The sequence below is a fragment of the Pteronotus mesoamericanus genome, unplaced genomic scaffold, assembly GCF_021234165.1.
Source record: "Pteronotus mesoamericanus isolate MK-2021 breed Mesoamerican mustached bat unplaced genomic scaffold, CSHL_Meso_final contig_56, whole genome shotgun sequence".
NCBI classification, from domain to species: Eukaryota; Metazoa; Chordata; class Mammalia; order Chiroptera; family Mormoopidae; genus Pteronotus; species Pteronotus mesoamericanus.
Window position 1 is genome coordinate 31,804,807 of NW_026555201.1, and position 25,724 is coordinate 31,830,530.

General features: G+C 39.5%; 2 protein-coding genes across 6 annotated transcripts in view; one reads left to right on the plus strand and one right to left on the minus strand.

Annotated features, from left to right (window-relative positions):
• The window catches only part of UBE2N (ubiquitin conjugating enzyme E2 N), a 36,891-nt gene extending 33,828 nt beyond the window's left edge, over positions 1 to 3,063 (minus strand). Inside the window, exon 1 of the mRNA XM_054580202.1 lies at positions 2,930 to 3,063. Coding sequence (XP_054436177.1) covers positions 2,930 to 2,959 — 30 coding nt within the window. The 5' untranslated portion in view covers positions 2,960 to 3,063. The remainder of the gene's footprint in view (positions 1 to 2,929) is intronic.
• Positions 3,064 to 3,197: 134 nt separating this feature from the next.
• Positions 3,198 to 25,724, plus strand: part of MRPL42 (mitochondrial ribosomal protein L42) — a 41,541-nt gene continuing 19,014 nt past the window's right edge. Inside the window, exons 1-4 of one of the 5 annotated variants that reach the window (XM_054580204.1) lie at positions 3,198 to 3,335; positions 10,092 to 10,212; positions 20,652 to 20,816; positions 25,174 to 25,237. In XM_054580204.1, coding sequence (XP_054436179.1) covers positions 20,747 to 20,816; positions 25,174 to 25,237 — 134 coding nt within the window. In that variant the 5' untranslated portion in view covers positions 3,198 to 3,335; positions 10,092 to 10,212; positions 20,652 to 20,746. The other 4 variants (XM_054580203.1, XM_054580206.1, XM_054580205.1 and 1 more) reach the window with 4 other exon arrangements.

Consider the following 25,724-nt stretch of genomic DNA (forward strand, 5'->3'; position numbering starts at 1 on the left):
AGTCAAGAACTGAACAACATGACAAAACAATGCAATAGACAGAAGGAAAGCCCTGTGAGTGGAACAAAGGAGGTTCCAGTGTACAGGATATAGCAATGCAACAATGTAGTTGAAGTGGAGCAACCCAAGGAGTGAAGTGCAGAATATAATCTCAGAGGCAGGCAGATCCCAGTTGCTGGAGGACCTTGTAGGTGAGGGTGGAGGGAAGTCAAGATTTTATTCTAAATATCATGGAGAACGTTCGTAAAGTTCTGCGCAGGGGAGTGACATGATCCTTATTTTTAAATATAGTAGATCAAGGCAACAAATGATGGAATTGAACAAAAGTTTCAGAGATAGGGAAATTGGTCTGATTCAGGATATGCTTTGAAAGTAGAGCCTACAAAATTTGCTACTGGATTGGAAATCGGAATCCAACTGGATGAACAGTAATTCTTACATTTGTATACTTACAGGTCTCAAAGTACTTTTACATATATTATTTCATTTCAAAATAACAAGAGACTGGGGGAGGTCATACTGAGTCAAGATTCAAATTCTCCCTTTTGCCAGTTTTAAGACACGAGAAATGGGTTTAAAAGTGGGTTTCTAAACTATAAAACATATTGTCTACTTCACAAAATTCCAGCAAGCAGCAAATACCTGAAGAATTCTGCAAATGTAAATAATGGCCATTTTGAGGTAGATAGGAACATACCATAGTTGTCCAATGATAGATAGTATGTTCCTATTATTCAGGACAGTAGAGTTATTATACCCTCACTATCACAACCATTATACTTCACAAAGAAATTTGTATTGTGATTGTCAAAGAGGCAACTTAAAAAAAAATTCATTTTCAGTCTCTGCATAATATACAAATATGGGCACTAAAAAAAAAAACCCTCCACAAAAAAACAGTAAAATCTTTTAATCCTTCCTAGGGATTGGGTAGAGCAGTTCTTTTAAGCTATAATATAAATAGCATTAAAGTAAAACCACCTACATTTTACAAAATAAAATCCAAATCAGAGCACCTTTCATTCAAAAGATGCTCTCAAAATACTGTAAAATTAAAATTATACAAGTTATCACTGTCTGGATATATGTATAGTAAAAAATAAATGTCTCGCCTAAATTATTGTGTGGGAAGTGAATCGAATTGAGCACTTCAACTGTTACCTTAAATCATTATCACCTTAAACAAGGTTATACAGAATTTATTTTTCCATCCAAGGCTTTCATGTTACTGCAGAGTATCTCCAGCATCAAGCAAAAATGGAAAACTATATATTAAGCCGTCAGTTCATAATGTGCTTTGGAGAATATCTTGAATGCCAATTTATATTATGTACTTAGTCAATAACCTGAAAAACAGTAAACAATTATTCGAGTCTATTTGGTGTACAGTTCTATCCTCCACCCGTAATTTTCAACTGGGGCCTCAATAAACATAACAATTGGAGTCATGTGACTGGACTGTAACTAAAACGACACTGCATGGCTATTCCAATGCATACGGCAATTAAACTTCCTTGGACAAAAATCAGAGACCAAACTATAATACAGTACAACAAATGTCACACTATGAAGGTTTGCAGTATTAGAATTTCTACATCAGAAACAGTCCTATTTCTCTAAATCGAGCACTTTTAGGTCAGACACCCCCCACCAATCTCATATATTTAATTGTAATTACATACAGAACTACCCAATACATCATCCTTCAACAGGTCTTTCACTTAGTATGCATCTCCTCCAAACCTGGAAACAAACTAGAGTAAATTACACGGTCATCAGGTTGTATCAAGCAGTGATGCTGCAGTTTAGTCAACTTAACTCACATACAGGGTGGGGCAAAAGTAGGTTTACAATTGTTCGTATGGAAAATACAATAGTTAATACGAAATAACAGAATAAACTGTTTTGCATATTCACAACTGTAAACCTATTTTTGTCCCACCTTGTACTGAACAACAAAGAAATTCAACTCATTGTCTTAATTAAAACTGACCAAAAAATTCAAAGTTTTGTTTTTGTGAATTGCAAGTAACATTTCACAGGAGAGAACTTGACGATATTGACCGTAAGCAATTTACAAAACCAGGATTCCGAATTTTTCATCGTTCCATATGTACTTGTCGAAGTACAGTATTAACAAATAGCCGAAGGTCGGTCCAATAATTAAAGCACATAAAATCTAAAGGCAAATGATTTCTGAAAGTCCCCCATTCCTGCGCACCCCAGTCCTGTATTGAACTTCCTCTGAACAGAAACCTCTGAGTTTGCAAACCAGAGTAAAATCACTTCGCGGAGATAACGGGCGGAAACGTATTTTAAAAAGAGATCGCGGAAGCTAGGGCGCAGAGCCCCCAGGTCCCCGTGCCCCGGATGCCAAGGATAAGCATGTGCCAACCGCGGCAGGACGCGCGGCCCTCCCGGGGTGCAGGGCCCGGCCCGGCCTCACCTTTCCGATTCATTCATTCTGAAGCTAGGGCTGCTGCACCCCCGCACTCCCGCCAGGACCGAGAGGAGAATCTGGGACCGAGAGCCCGTGTCGGGCCACAACCCCCGCTCAGAGTCCGGGCCCCGCCGCGATTCCCGCGCGCCCGCACTCTCCGCCCGTGGGTGGTCTGAAAGACCGCGGAGGCCCGCGCCCAAGACCAGAACTCCGCAACCCCACCCTCCACCAGGTCGCGGACCAGACCTTCCCCGCTCTCAGGGGGCCCCTGGAAGCCCAGGGTCTCCGCCGCCTGGCTGCCCCACCGCGGCCGGAAGTCTCCCCGCGCCCCCTCCCCAGCGCCAGACTTCCCTCGCTGCCCCGGCCAAACCCTCTCCGTGCTGCCTCCGGCCTCGTAGCGCGGAACGGCAGAAGAGAGAGGCTGCGCCTTCCGATCCGCCAAGCAGGAACGAGAAGAGGAGGGAGCCCGAGGCCGGCCTGGACGGTTACCTTGATAATCCTGCGGGGCAGCCCGGCCATCTTGTCAGATCCCAAGTTCGGCCTCCGGTCTAGTCTCCGGCTCCGCTCAGATCACGCACGAGTGGAAGTCCCAGGCTCCACTTCCGGGGGACGTTGCCGCGCCCTCCGCCACCGCCGCTGAGGCCCCTCGGGAAATGTAGTCCCTGCTCGGGCGTTGACGCGGGCGGGCTTCCCTCAAACCTCGCCCCCTCCCCCGCGTTCCCCGCCCAGCCCTGGCCAGAGGTGGCGGAAGTGACGCAAAGCGCTGAGGCAGGAATTTAGGGGAGGCGGGGCGGAGCTCCGGCGCTCTTGATGGAGCCTGCTGTGCGACGGTGGGACTGGGAGGCCCGCGCTCCACAGGCCTCCAATCCGCTGCCACGCCCGCACCGGAGGGGAGGTAACAGATGCCTTGCCGCCGACGTAGCCCGTTCTTTCGTTCGTTTGTTCATTCAACGTTCGTTCATTGCTCACGGCCTAGGCTGGTGCTTCATGGAACGAACGACAACCGGTCAATTTTAAATGCTGACTCCCTCCTCACTAGGGGCTTAAGACCAAAACTGGGTAGCAAAGCTTTTTAACTGGGTCTCGCAAGTTACCCAGAAAAACCCGAGCCAGAGAGTTTTGATGTTCAAAGTTTGCTTAAATCGGTAGTTTGACGCACCTCTTAGACGGGGGAAGACTAAAAGAGAAGGGTTTGGAGACAGTTGGCAGCAGGGAAGAAGAATGGCTTCTGAACGGCTGGAGATGCAGAGTTGTCATCTAGACCAAAGAGAGGATTAGAGAGCCCAGAGTAATCCCTTAGAGGAATTACCCACTGCGTGCCGGGATTTAAGGAGGATTAGAGTGACGGTGCCCAAAAATGGGATTGTTGGGGAAGCATTCCGTGGCATCCTGATGGTTGATTGCTATGTGAAGGGCTTTTTGCTGATATTTTACTTCACCTTCACAGCAGTCTTAAAAAGGTGTGGTCTCTACCTCACAAATGAGGCTCAGAGACAATAACTAGCATTTTCCAAAGTTATGCAGGAGAAAATGGAGCTGCTTTGTACCCAGACAGGCCTGCCAAAACATGGACCCCTCCCTTAACACTTAACTACAGTGTTTTCTAGCACAGTGGTACAGAGACATAGTGAATGAGTGAAGATGTGCCAGGTGCTATGTTAGGGGGTGAGAATACAAAGAATCTGACCCTGCCTTCCAGGAATTTAGAGTCCAGTGGAGAAGAGAGAAGTAAACAATTAGTTACAATCCAATGTATTAAGGACTATACATTGAGGTCTTAATAGAAGTGGTAATGAGGTAGAATAGAATGAGGTAAATAGAGGTCTTCCAAGGACCTCTATTTGAGGACAGAGAGGCAATAATTGCTCAAGAGGTCAGAGAAGGCTTCCCGAAGGAGAAGTGGAGGCCTAAAGGATGGGGTAAGAGTAATAGAAAGTAGCCTGTGGAGTGGCATTAAGCTATAAGAAAAAAGCACATTGAAGAAATGAGGAAATTGAAGAAAAGTTGGTTGGGCATCATTCCACAAACCAAAATGTTGTGGGTTTGATTCTAGGTCAGGGCATGTACCTAGTTTGTGGGTTTGGTCCCCAGTTGGAGTACCTTAGGAAAGGCAACCAATGGGCATTTCTCTCTCACATTAATGTTCCTCTCCTTCTTCTCCCTTCCTGTCTCTCTAAAATCAATAAGCATGTCCTTGGATGAGGATTAAAAAAAAAGTGTATTATTCCCTAACAAACTTAGTGCTTAAAATGACAACAATCGTTGATTTAGCTCTTGAATCTGCAATTTGGGCAGGACTTGGCAGGGAAGGCACATCTCTGCTCCATGCTGCACCAGTTTGGGCAGCTTGACTGGGGGAAGATCCACTTCCAGCATGGCTCACATAGCTGGCAAATGGGTGCTGGCTGTTAGTTCCTCTCCAAATGGGCCTCTACCTGGGGCACCTTGGGCTTCCTCACTGCATGGTGGCTGAGTTCCAAGAGTGAGTGTTCTAGCTAGCAAAACCAGAAGCAGAAGCCGAATCACCTTTTGGGCCTAGCCTTGCAAGTTACATAGATCACTACCTCAAAATCTACCTGTCAAGTAAGTTACAAAAGCCCACCCAGTTTCAAAGGCAGGGGAGTTGGACTCCACCTCTTTAAAGTAGCGTGGCAAGATTCTAGAAACTCAGAGTATGTGTGTTGGGAGATATGGTTGAGGCTAACTTGGAAAACAAACTATCACAGGTGTGACATTTGTCAGACTATGCTTACAAAACACCAGCTTAAGAATCATCTGCCTGTCATTGTAAGTGCTGGTTAAAATAAGCATTCCTGGAGCCCTTTCCCCTGAGATTCTAATACTTTATGTCAGTGAGGCCTGGGTATCTGCATTTAAATATCATGGGTAATTTTGGTGTATCTTAAAATTTGAGAATGAAAATTTTTTAATAAATAAGAACTAGAAACAAAAAGTATTATCACATGCCTTCTTTTGGCTTTTCTCTATCAGAATGGGTAGTGAGTATCATGCAGATTAAGAGTAAGGGGTTCAGAGCCCCAGCCCAAATTTGAAAATTTGCCTGTTCTTTGTTTTCTTCATCTGTGAAATGTGCTTTATTTGATTGTTGTGAAGTTTCAATCACATATATATGTATACATATATATATGACTGAGCACTTATTAAGGCTATGATTTTATAATCTTGATAGAAGCAGTTATAGTTTCCTTAGGAAATCAGATTTTTAAAACTTGACAGTATAACCTCGTTTAGCAGAGATTGGTTTGATGGCATGAAATTCTGTTGCAATATTAACACTAAAAAAATACATATGTTCCTGTCTATTCTAGTTGTTTTTCCCATTCTTTTTCTCCTTGAGAACAGCTCACACTATACTCATCAGAATAATAAAACCTGAACTTCTGATTCATAAAAGTTTTGTAGAACAGGATGTATTCCAGAAGGACAGGTTGCCACAGGGCCAAGATGAGGTTTATTTATTCTCAATTTAGAAAGCTAGTTTACAATCCTACTCACTATAGCCACAAAATTTGGGTAAAATAAGGATATTCACAAAACTAATTGAATTAATTTCTTCAGGGGAGAGGTGCTGGGCAGCAGGAGAACAGAGGTAAAAGAAAGATTTTTCACTTTATACTCTTGTAACTTTTGGACTTTGATCTGTGTGGATACTTGTTCAAAATATGAAATAAGAATCCAGTTCACTAATTTCAAGTCTAAGATATATTCAGAGTTTTTTTCAACAACTGATCAAGAATGATTATACACTCAAAACATAGAAAAGATGCTGGTCCATGGTTATATGGAAGTTATAGTGACTTATAGCTTCACTAAGATGAGCAGTGCAAGGCAGAACTCTTAGGTAATTAATCTTCAGCTCTTCATTAGGTCTCACTCTCATCCATGCTTTTTTTTTTCCAGTCTCTGTTCCTTCCCAGACGCAAACTACAAGTGCCTTTTAGTTATAATATAAGGAAAGAGAAAGCAAGAATGCTGTGTTGGAGGAATTAGAGGAATCTTGTACTATGCAAATAATTTACTCATCAGAACATTATTTCACTGCCTTCTGTTTCTTCCCCACTCCTGACCCCGTAATATTCCAGATTCCCTACTTTGGCTCTGGAATAGCAGATGCATAACCCTGCACGTAATATCTTAGGACATTTATACTTGAGCTCCTCAGAGTCATGATTTCTTTCATCTTGATCACCACTGTACCCCTGGGGCTTCAGTGTAGGAACTGTGAAATGAGAGCTCCCAAAAAATATTTGTGAAGGAAATGAATCAGTGACTGCAGTCTGAAAATAAATACCTGTTTGAGAATGAGTGATGTAGATTCATGATCCATAAGTAAATGCTTATAGAAAGCATAGGATGTGCATGTTCATCCCTAAACTTTTCAACTTGACTTGATATATGGCAACAGAGCTTTTTCTTCACAAGCCTTCTAATGCTTTTCAGAGACAACATAGAGTAGATTGGTTTGGAAATCAGCCACCTTTAATAGAGGCCCTGTTTTAATTCATGAGCAATAGCCATCAAGCAGAAGTATTTGTTTGCAACTACCCTTATTGTTTCTTGAAACATAGGGAAACTGTAGGCGATCAAGACAGAAGTATTTGTGAGAAGAGGGTTCATGAACACTGATTCAGGGAGGAAGCGGGTGTGGGAGGAAGAAGAGATTGCACACTGATTTTTAAAGAAAAAGGAATGCCTGCTGCTTCATATTTGTGACTTCAGTATAAATAGCTAAGCACCTACACACTGTTAACCCACACAATGCCAGCCTGTAACAAGGATCTGAGTTGGGGCATCCAGGCTCACGGGAACACTATCTTGAGCTGGAAAGCCTCTGGAAAGATAAGGCCCAAGAGAATCAAAGTAGTGACACTTAACCTTTACTTAGTGCTCTATGTTTTACAGTGAATTTTTTAATGTTATCTCATCCACAGAGCCTTTAAGTCCATGCACCCCTGAAGGCATTCTGTAGAGCCCAATGTTGATTTCCAGATGTCTCTGTAAAGGTAGATGGAGAGGGTATTCCTTTCTCTGGGCCAGTGCCCATTGGAAACAGGATTCCAGAGATGGTGACTCAAGACATTCGGCAAGAAGCCTGGCTGGAACAGGAAATCTGGAAGCAAAGCTCTTTTGCTTGGTGCCGTCCTTTCAAGTTCCCCAGAGAGCTGTATACCATGTCCTTGACTTGCAGTTGCTGCACAGCTCCACCTGTGCTTTGGTCTGCCCAGCTTAAACTGTTCCCCCATCCCTTCCCACCTGGCGTGCTCCACCCAGGTCTCATTACAGGGTACTCCCATCACCCCTCCTCCCCTGCAGTCACCTTCCTCTCTCAAGGAATCTATTGATTTCTCATCTGCTTCCCAGTTGAATCACTCGCTTTCTCCAGAAAACTGCCCTCCTGGTTCCAGGATGATTAAAAATGTTTTGGAACCTTTGTTTTATTTCTGAGTACAATGATTTGGGGTCCAATCTACTCTTAAGCAGAGGTTTTCAAGCTTTGCAGTACTAATCACCGCAGAGGCTGTTTAAACATACAGTTGCAAGGGCCCCACCCAAGATCCTTCTGAGGCCTAGCCAGCTCCCTGCATACCAATGACAAGTCCAAAGCTTGACGGGCACTGTCCTATGTTATCTGATCTGCTCAAGAAAACAAAACAGTTGCAACAATATCCTTGATGTATACTTTCTTGTTTCTGTTTTTCTTCATCCTTTTGATCCCCATTTTCTCCTGCCTATTCTAATTCTCTTGCTCCAGGTTGTTGAGGCTTAAGTTGGCCCAAGTGTTCAGTATTCCAGATTGGTCAGTATTCCAGATTTTAGGAGGCCAATGTCAAACAAACTCAAAAAAAGAGTTTGGAGGTTTTGCCTAGAAATAAATCATAAAGATTTTAGAAAGAGTCTTAGAGTTTCCAAACAAAAACCCAGAAGTGTTCCAAAGAAGAAAGAAAAGAGTTCTTATAATAAAAGTATATTCTTGACAATTATCAGTCCTGCATTCTTAGCCCTAGGAGGACGGTTATCAGGCAGATGTCAGGCAGTCTGGATGACACGTGCCACGTGGTACCAAGGATGGGTGCCAGGAGGACTGGTCACATCCTGTGGTCTGAATAATGGATGTCACGCAGTCTGGACACATGAGTCCTTCAAGGGAGTAATCAGAGGGTTATTTGGAGGTCTAGTGCATCCAGGCATTGACACAGAACTGGCAAGTTCAAAAAGTTTTAAGTTCCCAGACTAGTAAGAACAAGAACAAAATCATTTCCTCATGCCTCTACCTTCATAATGTTAATAATTTTAGCAGCTTGGTTAAAGCGACCCCATTCTAAATATTCCTCCACTTTTCCCTCACCAATAATTAGCTCCCCCTTTCCCCTCCTGAAATTATAACCAATTGAAAGAGATGGAGATAAAAATATTGCTTATTACCAATAAAACTGATTAGAGAACACAGCTATTAAGTCAGCAGTAATTTGGGCTTCTTAATATCCCACCCACCATCTCCCCAAGTTCAGGGATAGCCTCCCAGTCACTTAGAGGGAAGGGAGAGATAAAATGAAAGAGAGGAGGGAAAAAGACAAGGCTGAGCAGACTCAGCTCATTATGTTAAATTCACCAGTCAGGCCCTGACCAGTATGGCTCAGTTGTGTGTCGTCCCACAAAGTGAAGGGTGGCCAGTTTGACCCCCAGTTGTGGTTCGGTCCCAGATGAGGGTAGGTACCAGAGGCAAGCCGTGGATGTTTCTCTCTCACATCAATATTTCCCTCTCTCTCTTCCTCCCTTCCCCTCTCCCTAAAAAGGAATAAATAACATCTTTAAAAGTAAATAAATAAATTCACCAGTCAGAAAACTTCTCTTACCTTCTAATCACAAAAACACTTGACATTTTCTTAACCTAGTGCTTACTTTTTATCTCAAAGGCAGCCTCAGACCACAGTCTGAATAATCTTGTTGCTTTGAATATCCTGTGATCAATCATACTTAGACCCTAACACCTTGTTAGATAATTTTGACATCTTGTTTCCTTTTCACTCACATCATCTTGCCTTCTCACCTGCAGTTCCCTGCTTCATCTTCCTGTGGGTCTCTCACCCTCTGCTAAGAAGTCTTCTCTACCTTCTACAAAACGTCTTGCACATTATGCTCTAACAAGTGTCCATCGTAGTAATCTGTTCACCTGTTACTCTCAGCACACTGCACACTCTTCTAAGGCAGGGGGCACCACATTCTTTGTGTTGTGTATCCAGCAGTAATATAATGCCTGGCACATATGCTGTCCTTCCTGCCTCCTTCATTCTCTACCTAGTATGTACTAGACCTTCCCTAGGACCTGGGTTTAAAAAATGAGCAAGGTAGGATCTCTGATCTTAAACAGATGGTTATATTAATATAGTTGATGTGATAAGTTCTGCAATTGTAATATTAAGATACAATGAAGAATATATATAAGATACAGGGAAGGCGTCACCCACTCAGTAGTTCAATACACATTTAGTGAGTGCCTACTAAGCACCAGGCATGATACAAGATTCTGCAAATGAAATGGTGAGCCAAAGCAGCCATGGAATTCCTCTCATAGAGAATGGATTCAGACGTACATTAACTAAATTATTATAAATGTTTTAATTTTATTCAGGATTCCTGGTTGCAGGCATAGAAACGGACTCAGACTGACTTAAACAGAAAAGGAATTCACTGGAAGGACATTGGGTGGCTCGGACTCAGAATACAGATGGTGCTGGCATTTCTGGAGCCAGGTAAGGAAGGGAGCCAGGGGACTCACCAGTTTTCTGTTCAGGGACTTCTCCCCTGCCCTCCCCTAGGTGTGGTATTCATGAGTTCAGATCCTCTCAGATTCAGATTCCCATTTCTGACTAGGGTGGACTCACGAGTATGGGAATCGGAGATCTAATCGAACCTTACACTGACTTTCAAACATTCTGTAAATTTTCAGCCCCCTCCTCACTCCATCTTCCCAGACACTTGTGACACCAATTACTTAAGCCTTGGCTAAACTTCCGTGTGTTCTTTTAAGTCAGGTGCTATGCCTGTATCTGCTGGCTTCCATCCGTATTCTCATTGTTCAGGTATGGTTTTTGAGAAAAGAGGACAAAAACATCTTTATGCTTATATGAGTATTTTGGTGTCTTTGAAGCATCTTTCCTGCACAAGGAGATTATTTACAGATTAGTTTTTAATTAACATTCAATTTTTTTAAGTAACAGTAAAGTCTCGATTTTGCTTATGCTTTCAAAGTTCAGTTTACGATTCTTATTCTATTGATAAGACTAGCAACTAAAATAAAACTATTAAGGGAACGTTTCATAACAGTAAATTAAATACATTTAAGAATTTTAAATTGCACTTAGAAACTTAAAATATTTAATTTTTATTTCCAGCCCTTTGATTTTCTGATGGATAAATATTCCCAAGGACCTAATAATTCTTATAAATTAAAAACAGTTTAATATAGTGAGACTTCTATTGAATGTTCTAATTCTGCTTCCAGACCTAATACAATTCTTTTACACCCCACAACATAGAATCACAGGTATAAACCAGTTACCTAATGACAAGTTCAAATTGGAATCACAATTTACAGAAAACACAAGGGACTTGCAAATGTTAGTTTGTTTTGAGAATGCACTAAACAAACTCTAGGTTGTGGGAATCTCTATAAGACAAACAAACTTTAACAAATAAATGCAAGAGGAAAAAAGAGAGAATAAATGAGGGACTTAACAAATTAAAGAGACTTAAAAATGATATTAAGCAACTGAAAGGTATGGATCTAACTTGGATCCTGACTCAAAACAAGCAAAAAAGAAAATACGACATTTATGAGCTATTTAGAAAATTGCATGTTCACTGGATATTCCATGATGTTAAGTAATCGTTGTCAATTTGTTTCAGTTATGTAACGATGTTACGGTTATGTTAGAAAAAGAGTGTATATCTTTTAGCATTTCTTTTTTTATTATTACTTTTTTTAATCCTCACCCATGGACATTTTTTCATTGCTTTTAAGAGAGAGAGGAAGGTCGGGAGAGAAACATCCATGGGAGAGAGAAAGATCAGTTGTTTGCTTGCTGTACGTGCCTGGACCAGGTATCAAACCTGCAACCTACGCATGTGCCCTATGGGGAATCGAACCCACAACCTTTCCGTTATAGGACGACACTGCAATCAACTGAGCCACACCAGCCAGGGCTCCAGCATTTCCTGCTGAGATATTTATGGATGAATTATAGGTTGCCTGAGGTTTGCTTAAAAACAATATAGGAGAAGGTACATATGGGGAGTACAGATGAAACAAAATTGGCCATGAACTAATAATTGTTGAAACTAAATGGCAGGTACATGGTAGTTTATTATACTATTCTTTTTAATTCTGTGTGTGTTTGAAATTTTCTCCACTACCCTCCCTCCAGGACATTTTTCCATTGTCTTCAGAGAGAGAAAGGGAGAGAAACATGGATATGAGAAAGGAACATCAATTGGTTGCCTCTCTTACTCCCCCCAGCCGGGGATTACATGCACCTCGATTGGGGACTGAACCTGCAATCTAGTAGGTGTGTGCCCCGAGTGGAAATCAAACCCTCAACCTTTTGGTTACAGGATAACACTCCAACCAACTAAGCCACACCAGCCAGGGCTATCATAAAATGTTTTTAAAAATTGGAATCACACACCTGCAAAGCCAATCTAACAGGTCACAAAGCAAATCTCATAGTCCAAAATCTGTTATATATCTTAAATACTGAAAAACATAAACAGAATACATATGTTTGTGAATGTGTTATATTCTCAAACCTAACTGGAAAATAGTAGGTGAGTTTGATTTACTTCATCATTTCTACACTTAATCACAAATCTTTGTGCAGTTAAAAGTCACACTCAAGGAAACAAGTAACCCCCAAGTGATCTGGGGTTACCCATACAAGCAATTTGGGGGTGCCTTCTAGGTTGGTTGTGAGGATGAGATCTGGAAGAACAGACTTCTGGGGTCATCTTCGGCATGACTTGGAATGAGAAGCACAGTCCTCTTCTATGTCTGCGGTGCCAATAGGAGTTCCAAGCCAGTACCCTCTGAATGGGATGGGCTCACTGCCCATGTTACCTGGATTCAATTAATACATATTACCTAACTCCTAAGTGTGATGTTAGCCTCTAACCTCCTACCTAGGTTGTTTCACTATTTGATTTACCAACATATTCAATAAAGCTATTTACTGCTTGAAGTTATTTAGAATTCTGTTCACATTCTATCAATATGGGAGCGTCACACTGCTTATGTTTAAATGACATCCAATTGGATCGTGCACCAGTCTCTTACTTTACAGTCACAACACCACACACCTGCTAATGACACTCCTGACATGGTACCAGTTATCTCCCTTTGTCTCCTCCGGATCTGTTCTCTACCTCGTCCACCCTGCTCTCTGCCCAGAAAGTTGATCTGAATGAACTATACTGCATGGAGGGGGTTCCTTGCTCTCTGGTTTCTGATTGGTTTGGGCCTTGAGGAGCCCCTGCAGGGGACTGGAGAAGAGAAAGATGGGGAGGTCAAGTAATTATTACCCTGGGTTGCTCCTGGCAAAGTTGCCTTGGGCTGGCTGTGCCATTCAACAGAAAATTACTGCCCTGTCAAAGCAGCCAACTACCGGATTCTCTCCTGGGGTCCCTCAGCTGCTCCCTCTCTTTATCGCCTGGGGCCTAGAAGGAATAGCCAGCGCTAGTAAGCCCTAATTAGATTCTTCCTTTTCCTTGTGATTCTCCTATCGCTGTGAAGAATCTGTCTGTAAATAAACCCCCCTGGGATTATACCAATTTGAGTATGTCATTCGCTTTTTGCTGAGACCCTAATTGACATACTAACTTAAAGCTAGAAATCATCACTATACTTTTAGACTAAATTCATTTTTAATTATATTCAATTAGATTATTCCTGAAAGGCAAAGGAAAGGATTATATTTTTAAAAAACAACTAATCACCTTGGGCAAGATATTCACAAAAAATTTATTATACAAATATTAAGCACCTATAAGATACAATTATTGCTAACTACATATCAGTTCTTTGCTAAGCATTCTACTTCTGATTTTTAATCTACCCAACAATTCTATAAAGTAGGGGATATCATTATCTCTCTTTGACAAAGAATAAACAGACTCAGAAATATTAAGTAAATAAAGTGCCCCAAATAACATAGGAAGTAAGGGAGCCAAGATTTAAATTTAGGCAAAGCGATTCTCAGAATCCACTTGTTAGATTCTGCACTCTACTACCTCTCTACCATTATGCTGGACCTCTAAGAGCTACACAGGTGAGAAATTAGATGGGCTGCATGCAGGAAGGCTATGACCTCATGGGTAGAGAAGACAAATGTAAAAATGACTTGGAGTGTTCATAAGAGAACTTTTAAGGTAAAAGTAGCTTGTAACTTGTCTGTATTGTACTAAGTATTATGGAGGTACTTATATTTTAATTAACACTAGTTTTTTTACATACATTTTTCTTGACTCATTTGTGATCTGAATTATTTTAATTCTGCCATTTCAGCTAGGATATATATAATATATAACAATATATAATATCTATGCACACATATATACATGTATATTATATATTCTTTATCCATTCATCCATTAATGGACAATTAGGTTTTTTCCATATCTTGGCTATTAAAAATAATGCTGCAATGAACTTAGCAGTGCATGTATCTCTTTGAATTAGTGTTTTCATATATTTTGGATAAATACCCAGCAGTGGAATACCTGAATCATATGGTAGTTCTATTCTTAATTTTTGAGGAATCTTGATACTGTTTTCCATAGTAGCTGTACCAAAATACATTCCCATCAACAGTAAGCAAGGGGTTGCTTTTCTCCAGATCTTGTGATTTCTTGTCTTTTTTTAAAATTGATTTTAGAGAGTGGGGAAGGAGGAAAAAGAGAGGGAGTGAGAAACATCAATTTGTTGTTTTACTTATTTATGCACCCATTGGTTGATTCTTGAATGTGCCTTGACCAAGGATAGAACCTACAACCCTGAGGTATCAGAACAATGCTCTAACCAACTGAGCTATGGGCCAGGGCCTTCTTGCCTTTTTGATAATAGCCATTCTAACAGGTGTGAAGTTATATCTCATTGTGATTTTGGTTTGCATTTCCCTAATAATTAGTGATGTTGAACATTTTTCATGTGCCTGTTGGCCATCTCTATGTCTCAATAACCAAAAAACGAATAATCTGATTGAAAATGGGCAAAGGATATGAATAGACATTTTTTCAAAGACACAGAAAGCCCTTGTTCAGTATTACCTGTCACGTGTGAAATATTTCTTAGAAACATACAGTAGGTTGGCCTTTGTCACCAACCCCATGGTTTTAGCTAGCACTCCGTATTCTAGTTAGATTGACCTTATTTTTTACTCTTTTTTTATATCCTTACCTGAGGATACATTTTTTCATTGATTTTAGAGAGAGAGGAAACGTCAATGTGAAAGAGAAACATCGATCTGTTGCCTCCTGTACACCCCACCCACGACCGCAGCTGGGGATCGACCCTACAAACTTTTGGTGTATGGGATCATGCACCAACCAACTGAGCCACCTGACCATGGCTTATTTTTGATTCTTGAATCACACTACTTCCTTACTTAGGACCCTCACACAGGCTATTCCCTCGTGCTCTCTTCCTTTTCCTAACTTCTACCCTTCAGATTTCTGCTTAAATTCTCATGCTCAGAGGAGCCTTTCCTAACCCCAACAGGCTAATCAGATCCCAACAGACTCATTATATGCTTTATGGCATTCTTTTCCTCTGAGACACTCAGTGCAATGATAATAAAATAATTAATTACATAATTATATACTTAACATCTGTTATCCCCACTTCATGTACAATATATGAAGACAAACTGTTGCTCTTATGTCTTGTACATGTAATATGTGCTCAATAAATATTTGTTAAATGAATGAGTACAGAATAAATTTGTAATTTAGGAGTTGCAGGAAAGCAACTAATAATGAAATAACTTAAAAATGTAAACTATAAGGGAAAAAAGAAAACTATATTATAAGGATCTTTAATAATCTAAAAAAGTCATGATCTCTAGGAGGCTGGTGGTTTGAAAATGACAATATTTAGGCTATTCATAGGAAATATATTTATGATATATTAAGCAGGGAAAAGATATACATATATTGTTATAAAAAAATCTACATGTATATGTGTATTTATATATGCATATTAACAGGAATAAAAGAAAACCTAAAGATAGTGTGTTTGTATGAAAGAGCAGGAGGTTGAAGGAGAACCAGGCTGTATGGTTCACATCTAGCCTCCACCAGTTACTGGCTGCAGGACTTCAGAAGAGTGCACATAATGTGTCAAATAAATGTTAGTTGTTATCACAATATAGAGATAGGAAGAGATATAAAGTGGAAAGTTACACACCAAAATACTAGTAGATACTATCTCTGGGGTTTTGTTTTCTAAATCTGTATTAGTTTTTTTTTAATCTACATTTGCTATTTGGAAATGAGCATTGCCCAGTCTAACACAGTGGTTAAGCTCATGGGTGCTGGTATCAGAACTTTCTAGGTTCAGATCACACTTCAACCACTTGTACTTTGCATAGCCTTGAACAAGTCCACTTCTATTACTTCATTTGTAAATGACAGTCATAATTATACACATCTCCTAGGGCCAACAGTAGGAATAGGCAAAACAATATATGTAAATATTTTGGAACGATGTCTGGTACATAATAAGTGCTCAAAATTGTAGCCAATTTTATGCGATAAAAGGTTTTTTTAAGTTTTTAGATTATTCCTAATGATTTGGCAGTTAGATTGCTTGGAAGTCTTTGATCTCTAATTTACATAAAGAGTAACTTTATTCTGTGAAGTTCAAAAAGAAAAATACTAACCCCCTTTTCAACTGAAGTCTTTTGAAGCCAACTCCAAACCTCTACAACTTAAATCTGTTTTATCATTTTACTAGCATGAATTTAAATGGCTTTTATGTGGGCTAATGTAAGTTATTTGTTGGTATTTCAAGTTTGTAATTTTGGAAGTAATAGTTTTAAACTTGCTGGCACTGAACCCTGAAGTTATGAAATACTTCATGATATGACATGCCTCTTTTAACCACTCTCATATCACAGTCTCTCTGTTTTCCTGCTGCCTCTCTCCCTGCCACTTCTGACAGGCCCTTGCTGGCTGCCCTCCTCCACCTCTAAATGTTGGGATCTCCTGGCGCTGGTTTTGGGTCCTTTTTCTTTTGTTCTACACTGTTTACCTACATGCACTCAACATTCCCATGGCTTTAAATCTGTAACCAGCCTAACCTTTTATTCTCCAGACACACCTATTCAACCACCTGCCTCATTTTATATCTCTACTTGGTTATTTCAGAGGTATCTCAAACTCACCAATGGATGACACCAAATGGAGTCATTCATTTCCAACCTCATCAGATCAGACCCCCCCCCCAAACCTGCTCCTCTTTTACTCTTTCCTCTCTCATGAACCATACCACCTTCAAGCTAGTCATCAAAACATCATCTGAAGTGTCTTTCTCTCAATTTCCACATCCAATCAATCTACCAGCAAGTTTGGTCATTATTCTACTTTCAAAATATATCTAGATTCTCTTCCCTTCTATCTCCACTACTGCCACCCTCCATCACCTTGTCACCTCCATCTCTTAACTTGACTGCAATAACCTCTTTAGACTTGCTTACATCTTGCCACTCCTCACAGTGCAGCCAGAGTAATCTTTTAAAAACACAAATCATATCATGTCTCTATTTTGTGTTAAAACCTTTCAATGACTCCCTACAACACTTAGAATAACATCTACACATATGATCTATGTCCTAATTCCATGATATCACCACCAAGGCCTACAAAGCCCAACATGACATAGTTCTTACTTCAGGCTCTGCCACTGTCCTCCGCACTACTCCAGCAGATGGTAAGTTACCTCCACTCGCCTTAGACTTTTAAGTTGTTTCCTCAGCCTACAGCTATCTCTACTCTCTTTTCCATACACATGGTTAGTTTCTTCTCTGGTCTCAGCTTTGCAAACCTTTCCTGGCTCCACTAAGTGTGTCTCTCTGTTGGTCAATGGTCCCTATTCTCCTCACAGCCATCAAGACATGTCCTCTGGAGCCACCTTTGATCCATCCATCTGCTTAGCACAATGAGTGTCTGACAAGTCCAGTTGATTGTTCATTCACATCTGTTTTGCCTCTCTTTCTTCCTACAGCATAGTAGAAAGACATCACAGGATGCCTTTGAAGGATGGACAAGATTAGAAAGGACAGAGATGGGCCCTCATTGTGGATTTCCATAGGAGCAACAATTAGTAGCAGAACAAAGCCTGCTATTCTTCAGGAAATGAGGAGAGACACCACAGCAGCTCACATTTATTTTTCTTAACTGTGAATTTATGTTCACTTATTTTTAATATTAAGCACTCAGGACTATGGCCCTTAACTTTTTGAGAGGTTTATTGACGCCCTTGAATACATGATAAAAGCTATGAGTTCTTTCCAGAAAAATATATGTAAATACAAAATTTGCAAGTCACGAGGGAAAGAAATTTCCAGGTTAAACTGGATGTCTGCCATGTTATTTGTTTTATTCATTCAACAAATACTGGAGGCCTGCAATGAGACTAAGCACACTTATAGATGTTGGGTTGGTATACATTATAGAACAAGATAGATACTTAACCTTGCCATCATGGAGCTTGTATTCTAGCATAAAACAGACATTAAATGAGGAAACAAATAATATGATGTCATATAATGATAAATGCTGTGAAGAAAAGTAAAGGAGGACAACGAGATAAGGGTGAGACTATTTAATCGTGTCCTCTCTGAGATGATATTTGAGCTAGGCCGGTATAAAGGAAGGCAGTGGACATAACAGGTGAGAGGACACTGCTGGGAATGAAACAGAAAAGCGCAAAGGCCCGAGGGCGTTTTCCCGTGCAGGACAAAAGGCAAAGTCCAGGATTCTGCACATTTTCTTCCTCCCATAACGAATAGCCTGCCCAGTTCTCAGAACATAGTACTGTTGTTTGGATTGGAGGCTCTCCCAACTTCCCCTTTTTAAATTACATATCCAACTCCACCCCTTTTTAGTGCTTCTATGAAATAATTCTTCCTCTAGGAAACCTTAACTCATCCACCAAAGAGCGATCTCGAGGTCCTGTAGTTATTAATAGAAACCTTAAAAATAGCGTTTATTACTTTCTAAGGATATGCGTGGTAACAGTGAATTTTTTTTTTTTTTTTTTTAATTACATGAGTACAGCCGCAGGTTAGGCTGCTGCAACTAAACTTGGAAGCGTGTTAAGTGAATCCCTGCCCTTCCGCGGCAAGGTGCTCTTTCCCGCAAGACTACATTTCCCAGAGTGCCCCGCAAGACAGGAAGTCGCGCGGAGTTGTATCTCCTAAAGCCCTCATTGTGGCAAGATGGCGGGATTGTGGTGAGGAGCTGTCAAGGTAACCGTTGTCCTTTCCTCCGGTCAAGGAGTGCCTAGAAGCCAAGCTGGACAGGCCCAGAAGGATTACCCGCTGTTGTCGAGTCTCCTACCTGTCGTTCGCAGCGGATAAAACCTGTGGCGCCACCAGACTCGGTCCGCCCTATCGAAAATCCGGAGTGTGGCAGCGCGCTTCTTGTGGTCAGACCCCTCGTGCCGATGCCGGTCGCTTGGGGACCCCTCCCGGTCCAAGTCTTTCGGATCTGCCCCCATGTGTTAACCTTCATGCTTTTGGTATCCTGTTTCTCAAACTTAGGGCCGTCCGAGCTGCTGCAATTTTTGCCTCGGGGTTGCATCCCGGGCCTAGTGATTTACCCTCGGAATTACTCTCCATGGGGTGAATAATCTGACCAAGTTGTGGGTGTGCTTGCCTCTTGGCCTTGAGCAGGGGAGACCTAATGCCCCCTTCCCTCAAGTGTTCTGTTTCTCGGGTCATACTCAGAAGACTAGGGTTTGCGTATCACCCTGGCCACCTGTTAAGCTCCGGTGTAACAATGGAGTAAATCGTTTGCTCTCTCTGAAACTCTGAATGTGTAAAATGAAGATGACTACTTCACAGACTTGTGAAAAAGCACAAAATGCATAGGAAAGTGGGTTGTAAATTGTAAAAAGCACATTATGAACTCAGTGATAGCAGTGCTAATATACTGACAAGTGCAGAGAAACAGCCTGCAAAGTTTAACAAACAGGACTCTTGCTAATTTCATGTTATCAGTATGGGAGAAGGGAAGAAACAGTCATGGAGGCCAGTTAAGAACAAGGGATTTGTTTTTATGCTTATGTTCTTATATTCACAGCAGCCATGGAGGTTGTGGTTGTTTTCCCCACTTACCATGGAAGAAACTGAGGGTCATTTAGTTAATGACTTGCCAAATGTTTCCCAGTTTGTGACTGACTCTTTGTACTCAGTTTTTCATGAATCAAAATAAAGATACCTCACATGATTAATACGAGAGCGAAATGAAATGGTAAAGAAAGTACCTTGGAAAGTTAAAAACCTTATACAGGGTGGAGCAAAAGTAGGTTTACAGTTGTTCATATGGGAAATAATACAATACTAAATAATAATACAAGAATAAACTTTTGCATTCTCACAACTGTAAACCTACTTTTGCCACACTCTGTATATAACACGGTGAAATTATATTTGGCACTTTGGGGTGTGAATATGTGTTTCTCTAAATCAGCACTTAATAAGCCAAGGATAGGCCTTGTTTAATATTTCATTTAATTGGGAACAGAATACTACTTTAAGAGATATAATACGATCTTGTGGTACCTGGGAGGTTGTATCCAGACACATTAGCATCATGAAGGAGGATGCTCTGTATAGCATATGTGAATGATTCTAAGGCAAATCACACATTTGTTGTGCACTCATTAAGTGGAAAGAACTACACTAGGTGCTGAGAAATTTGCATTTAAGAGAATTGTAAAGGACATAGTTCTGGGTTTTCTGACCTTACATTTTGATAATGTTGCTCTTATTTCACAAGGGAATGGAGAGTTGTTTAAAAGTTTTGCTTTAGATGTCTGGTTCTAGGTAGTGATTCCTATCTTGTTCTTGTAACTGTCAATATATTATGTCACTTTACCATAAGTAGCAGTGATTTTTTTTTTTTAATCTCTTAGGGATGAAAATAGGTATGCCTAGAAGCAACTTTTAAAAGCTTTTTCTCTTCAAGTCATCTTTTTTCCATACCACCCAATAAGCATCTTGACTCACCATGGCAGTAGCAGCAGTGAAATGGGCGCTATCAAACAGGACTGTCTTGAAACACTTATTTCCATTTCAAAGTAAGTGAGTTTTTAAATGTTTAAAAAGTTTTAAACTTTTTCAGATATTATAGAAACATGTATTCATTATAGAAAAGTTAAAGCATTTACTTAGTGTGTATTCCTTAGCAACAGTGTTTACAATAATGGAAAAGGTAGAAGGAAAAAGGGAGAAAGCCTAAATGTCTGTCAAAAGGGAAATGGATAAATTATGGTATATCTTTACTGTATGTAAAAATCTCCAAATGGAAGGGGGGAAAAAGTATGTCACAGAACAGTATCTATTGTATGATCCCAATTCTGCATTTAAAAAATGATCTATTATATATGTATGTGTGTATGTATGTATAAGTGCAGAGGAAAAGTATGGGCCAAATGGGTTATCTGTGTAGACCATAAGTGGGATTTTAACAGAGGACAAGAAAGTGATTGATAGGGGAACTTTCTCTTTAAATCTATATTTTCACATATTTTTTAGTAGTACTTAACATCAGCAAATAAAGGGCAAAATTACAATCCTATCTTACAAAAATAATCATTGTTAACATTTTGGTGCATTCTCTTTGTGTTTTTATCTATATATTTAATAATTAAAAAATAAAATTTAACTTCTATTCACTTTTTTTTGGTTTGTTAAGATTTTATTTATTTTGTAGAGAGAGGGGAAAGGAAGGAGAAAGGGATGGAGAGAAACATTGATGTGAGAGAGAAACATCAATCGGTTGCCTCTTGTACCTGCCCAGACCTCGAGATTGAACCCACAATCTAGGCATGTGCCCTAAATGGAATGGGAGACCTTTTTCTTTGCAGGGTGATGACCAGCCAGCTGAGCCACACCAGTCAGGGTTCTACCTACCTTTTCTAAAGAAATGTACATGGTCTTTTTCTTCAAAGTCTATTAATACATGTTTGATAGCTAAAACATCAACCCACATAAGTAAATAGATTATTAAAATCCTGTTTCCCACCCAGCCTTAACTTTCACTTCCTTTTTCCACTGTGTGATGAACGCTATTCTCCCATTTCTAAAGCAGATATAGAATGCCCAGTAGGTTTGCTTTTGCATGTTTAGTTACACCAGCTTTTTTATACATCTCTGCCTCACCTCAATATCTCCCTTCATGTTTTCTATTTACTGTCATTTGCAATTAAACATTTGTTTATTGAGTTAAGAAGAAAAGAATTGTTTGAAGATTAGGATTAAAAGTATAAGTAAAAGTGCCCTGGGTGGGTCGTTCAGCTGGTTGGAGTTTTGTCCCGTACAACAGAAGGTTCCGGGTTTCATCCCCAGTCAGGGCACATACCAAGGTTGTGGGTTCTATCCCTGTTGGGGCATGTATGGAAGGCAGCCGATTGATGTTTCTTTCTCTGTCTCTCTGTCTCCACCTCTCTCTGTCTCTGTCTCTCAAGTCAATAAACATGTTCTCAGGTGAGGATTAAAATATATATATAAGTAAAAGTATAATTAAATAAAAGGAGGAGATTGCTGAGAGACTTTAGATGTAATATCAGAGCCAAAACAATAGTAAGCCCTTGATTACCTGGGAGCATTTTTGTTCAGAATTGTGAACAATTCTGCTTAGCCTCCCCTTTGCCCTGATGGGAATGCAGCATCAAGGCTAATGGAAATCCGACCTAATCAGTTTTTACCCAGTCCGTGTCCTGGAACAGCAATCAGTCCTCACTCAGGTTAATCTGCCCTTGGATAAGTGAAAATTGTCTATGTGTACTTTACCTAATAGATTGTAAATTGGTACAGTATCTAATTTATTTTGGTTCCCTCAATGCTTCTCATACATGGTAGGTAATAAATAAATGTTGAAGTGATCTGAATGGATTGGAGTTGTCAAATATCTATTTACCTAAAAATTAATTTAAATTCCCCAAGAAAATTATTCTGTTATCACTTAGCCATTCTAGTATCAGTGACTACCTAACTTCTTGCATCCTAAAGCCCCTTATTCTTTACAATTTCTATTATTATTATTAAAGGTAAAGTATTACTACTTTTATTGATATTTTATGCTAAAGGAAAAGACATTAAGATTAAAGGCAAAGCATAACCATGATTAAGGGAGAAATTTCAATGAGCAAAAATAAAAAGACCTTCCTATATTTTAGAAGGAACTTCCAAAAATATACAGTCAATATGGAATGTGGAATATTTTACAGTTTGTAAATATTTTACCCCATGTGGTATTCTCTTTCTGAAAATGAAGGAACTTGAGTTCTCGGGCTTTCAGAAACTTACCCAAGGTTGTGTATGTGATAAATGAGAACTGTGATCAAAACCTAGGCCTCCCCATTTTACTTTGTCCGGTACACTTTCTGCTGTACCGCCGTTCCTGTAGTAACTTAAAATATTGAAAATTTGTAAATTAAGTGAGGCTATCAGTCTTATCAAAATGCAGTTAAACCTATATATGTAACAATAGCCCATAAGTTACAGGGAGCTGAATCTCATTGGAATTCTTTTTGGCACATTTAGTTGCTTGGGGTTGATGGATGTTAACTTTGGCATCAGTTCTAATTATATATTTAGGACCTCTGATACTTAACCATAACTAGAATTTTTCTCTTGATAAAATACCATATAAGTTTTTTAGGTATTAATTATGCAGAAATTAACATTTTAGAGGCAGTTTGACAATCACTTTTTTATTAATACCATTGTAGGGGACACAGTAATGAACATGGTGTGTTTGCTGGCCTTACGGAACTCACTTAGATTTGTAGGTGAAACAGACATTTGTAGAAAATAGAAATACCTGAAATAGAGGTAGAATGTGAAATACGTCACAAGGGTACAAACAAATGTCTGTGTGAGCACAGAGTAGAAATTGTACAGTTTCTTATTGAACTGAAATACTGCTATTCTGAGTTTCCTTCATGCCTATTTAAGAACACATTCTGTCTGCCCTGCCTCTGCTAACCAACCCTGTTCTTTCAGGGAACAGGTACATCACCCAGCTGGTTGGTATTCAGAGTAAAACTTCTTTTCATATTAATTAATCTAGGCATAATTAGAAAGAGCCTCAACATTTTAAAGCAAGAAAATAAAACGTGTAAATGTTTTTTACTTTATCCTTTGATTTGTCATACTTGTCTGATGTGTCTTATGAATACTCCTCTGTATTAGCACAGTTAATTGAAAATTAATCTTTTGAGAGATGAGGTTAAATTTCTAATTCTTTATATTTTGTTATATCAGTAGGATCTTGGGTTTGACATTTTGCTGAACAGTCTTTCATGATAATAGTGAATTTTGTTAAGGTACTTTTTATGCTTCGGGGTAAAAATTTATCTTTAGACCTATAAGTGTATGCAGTCCTTGGGGAAAGGATAGGTATACAAAGATGGAAGACGCCTTTTTTAATGCATATTTGATAAACATCAATAACTGATGCAGAAAATACCACAAAGAAGGTATAGCAATGACATTTGAAATGTTGGTTGTGGGACATGTAAAATAGACAACTCTTCCCCCTGTAACGGGGCCTGTGGGGTAGGGAGAGGAAAAGGATTTTGTGGAACAGTAGCGTTTGACTTTGAAGGATGAGTGATATTGAACAAAGTGGGGATTGTGTTTCATACTGAGGAACAAGAGGCTCAGTTGAGAGAAGTTACTCCTTGACTTTAGCCAAGGTATGTTCAGAACTTGCTTTTAACTGTACTGAGCTACATTTACATTTTTTCTTTATATTTGAAGGAACACCCTTTCTCTGAATACAGGAGAACCTTTCACAGACTTTTTAAAAAATAATTATGGCTCTTGAATTTGTAGGTATTCCAAAAAAGAAAATGATCTTTTAAATATGAGCATTTTGATTAAGGAAAATTAATTTTGAACAATTTATTTTGTATTTCATCACTTACCCCCCAACCCCACCCCAGATTTATGAACTGTGCACTCCAGTCACAGGAAGGTTTTTAGAATTTCCAAGTATTTCATATTCTTTCTTACCTCTGATCCTTAGCACTTGCTACTCCCTCTGCAAGGAACATTATACTCACCCTTACTAACTCCTATTTATTTCCTTATCCTTCAGAGTACCTTAGACGTCATCTCCACTGGAAAGGCATTCTTGAACCTGTACCGTTGTGTTTTGTAACTTTTCTGTGTTCCCTTCTCGTTCCCAGTATTTCCCCATTCTAGCAGGGCTTATCTTTTATGTTGGGATTGTTTGTTCACTTGTCTGTCTCTCACCTTTCCAAGGGCAGGGACTAGATCTTAGTTGCTGAATCCCTGGCCATTAGTATATCCCTGTTTCATAGTAAACAGTAAATATTGGTTGAATGAGTGAAACTAGATTTACATTTATGTGAGAACGTATGCTCAAATTAACTAAATCCACTTTACTTTTTGGGGTTTTTGCAGATGGACCTTTATATTGTGTTTGTCATAAATCCACGTATTGTGCTCTTCCAGATGACTATAATTGGTATGTATTAAAATTCAGTTGGAAAAAATAAGTCTGTTAGCTGTATCTTAAATGATTTACTTTTATTTCTTGCTTAGGAGTTATCTGCTTTTTAATTATTCTTTAATTTTGTTCTTAAAAATGATTTCAGTGACCTTGTTTATCCAGTATCTAGGCTTACAAATGTTTTAAATAAAAATCATTATCATTGTATTTCAGTGAATACTTAATTTGTTACGAGACAGGCATGTTAGAAATGCTGTCTTTTCTTCCTGAAGCATTCTTTAGCTTCTTAAAAATCTTAATTAGTTTTTATAATTTTCTCTTAGGGTTCATATCTGTTAGCTTATGCAGTTATTTATCTTGTCTTTTGTTTGACATTAAATAATCCTAAATCACAAATATTTAATTCGACCACAATTTATTTGGTACTTACTCAATTCTAGTCACTATGCTAAGAACTAGGAATAGCATAGGAATAAGATGTCTTTTTTCTCTGTAGTCTGAT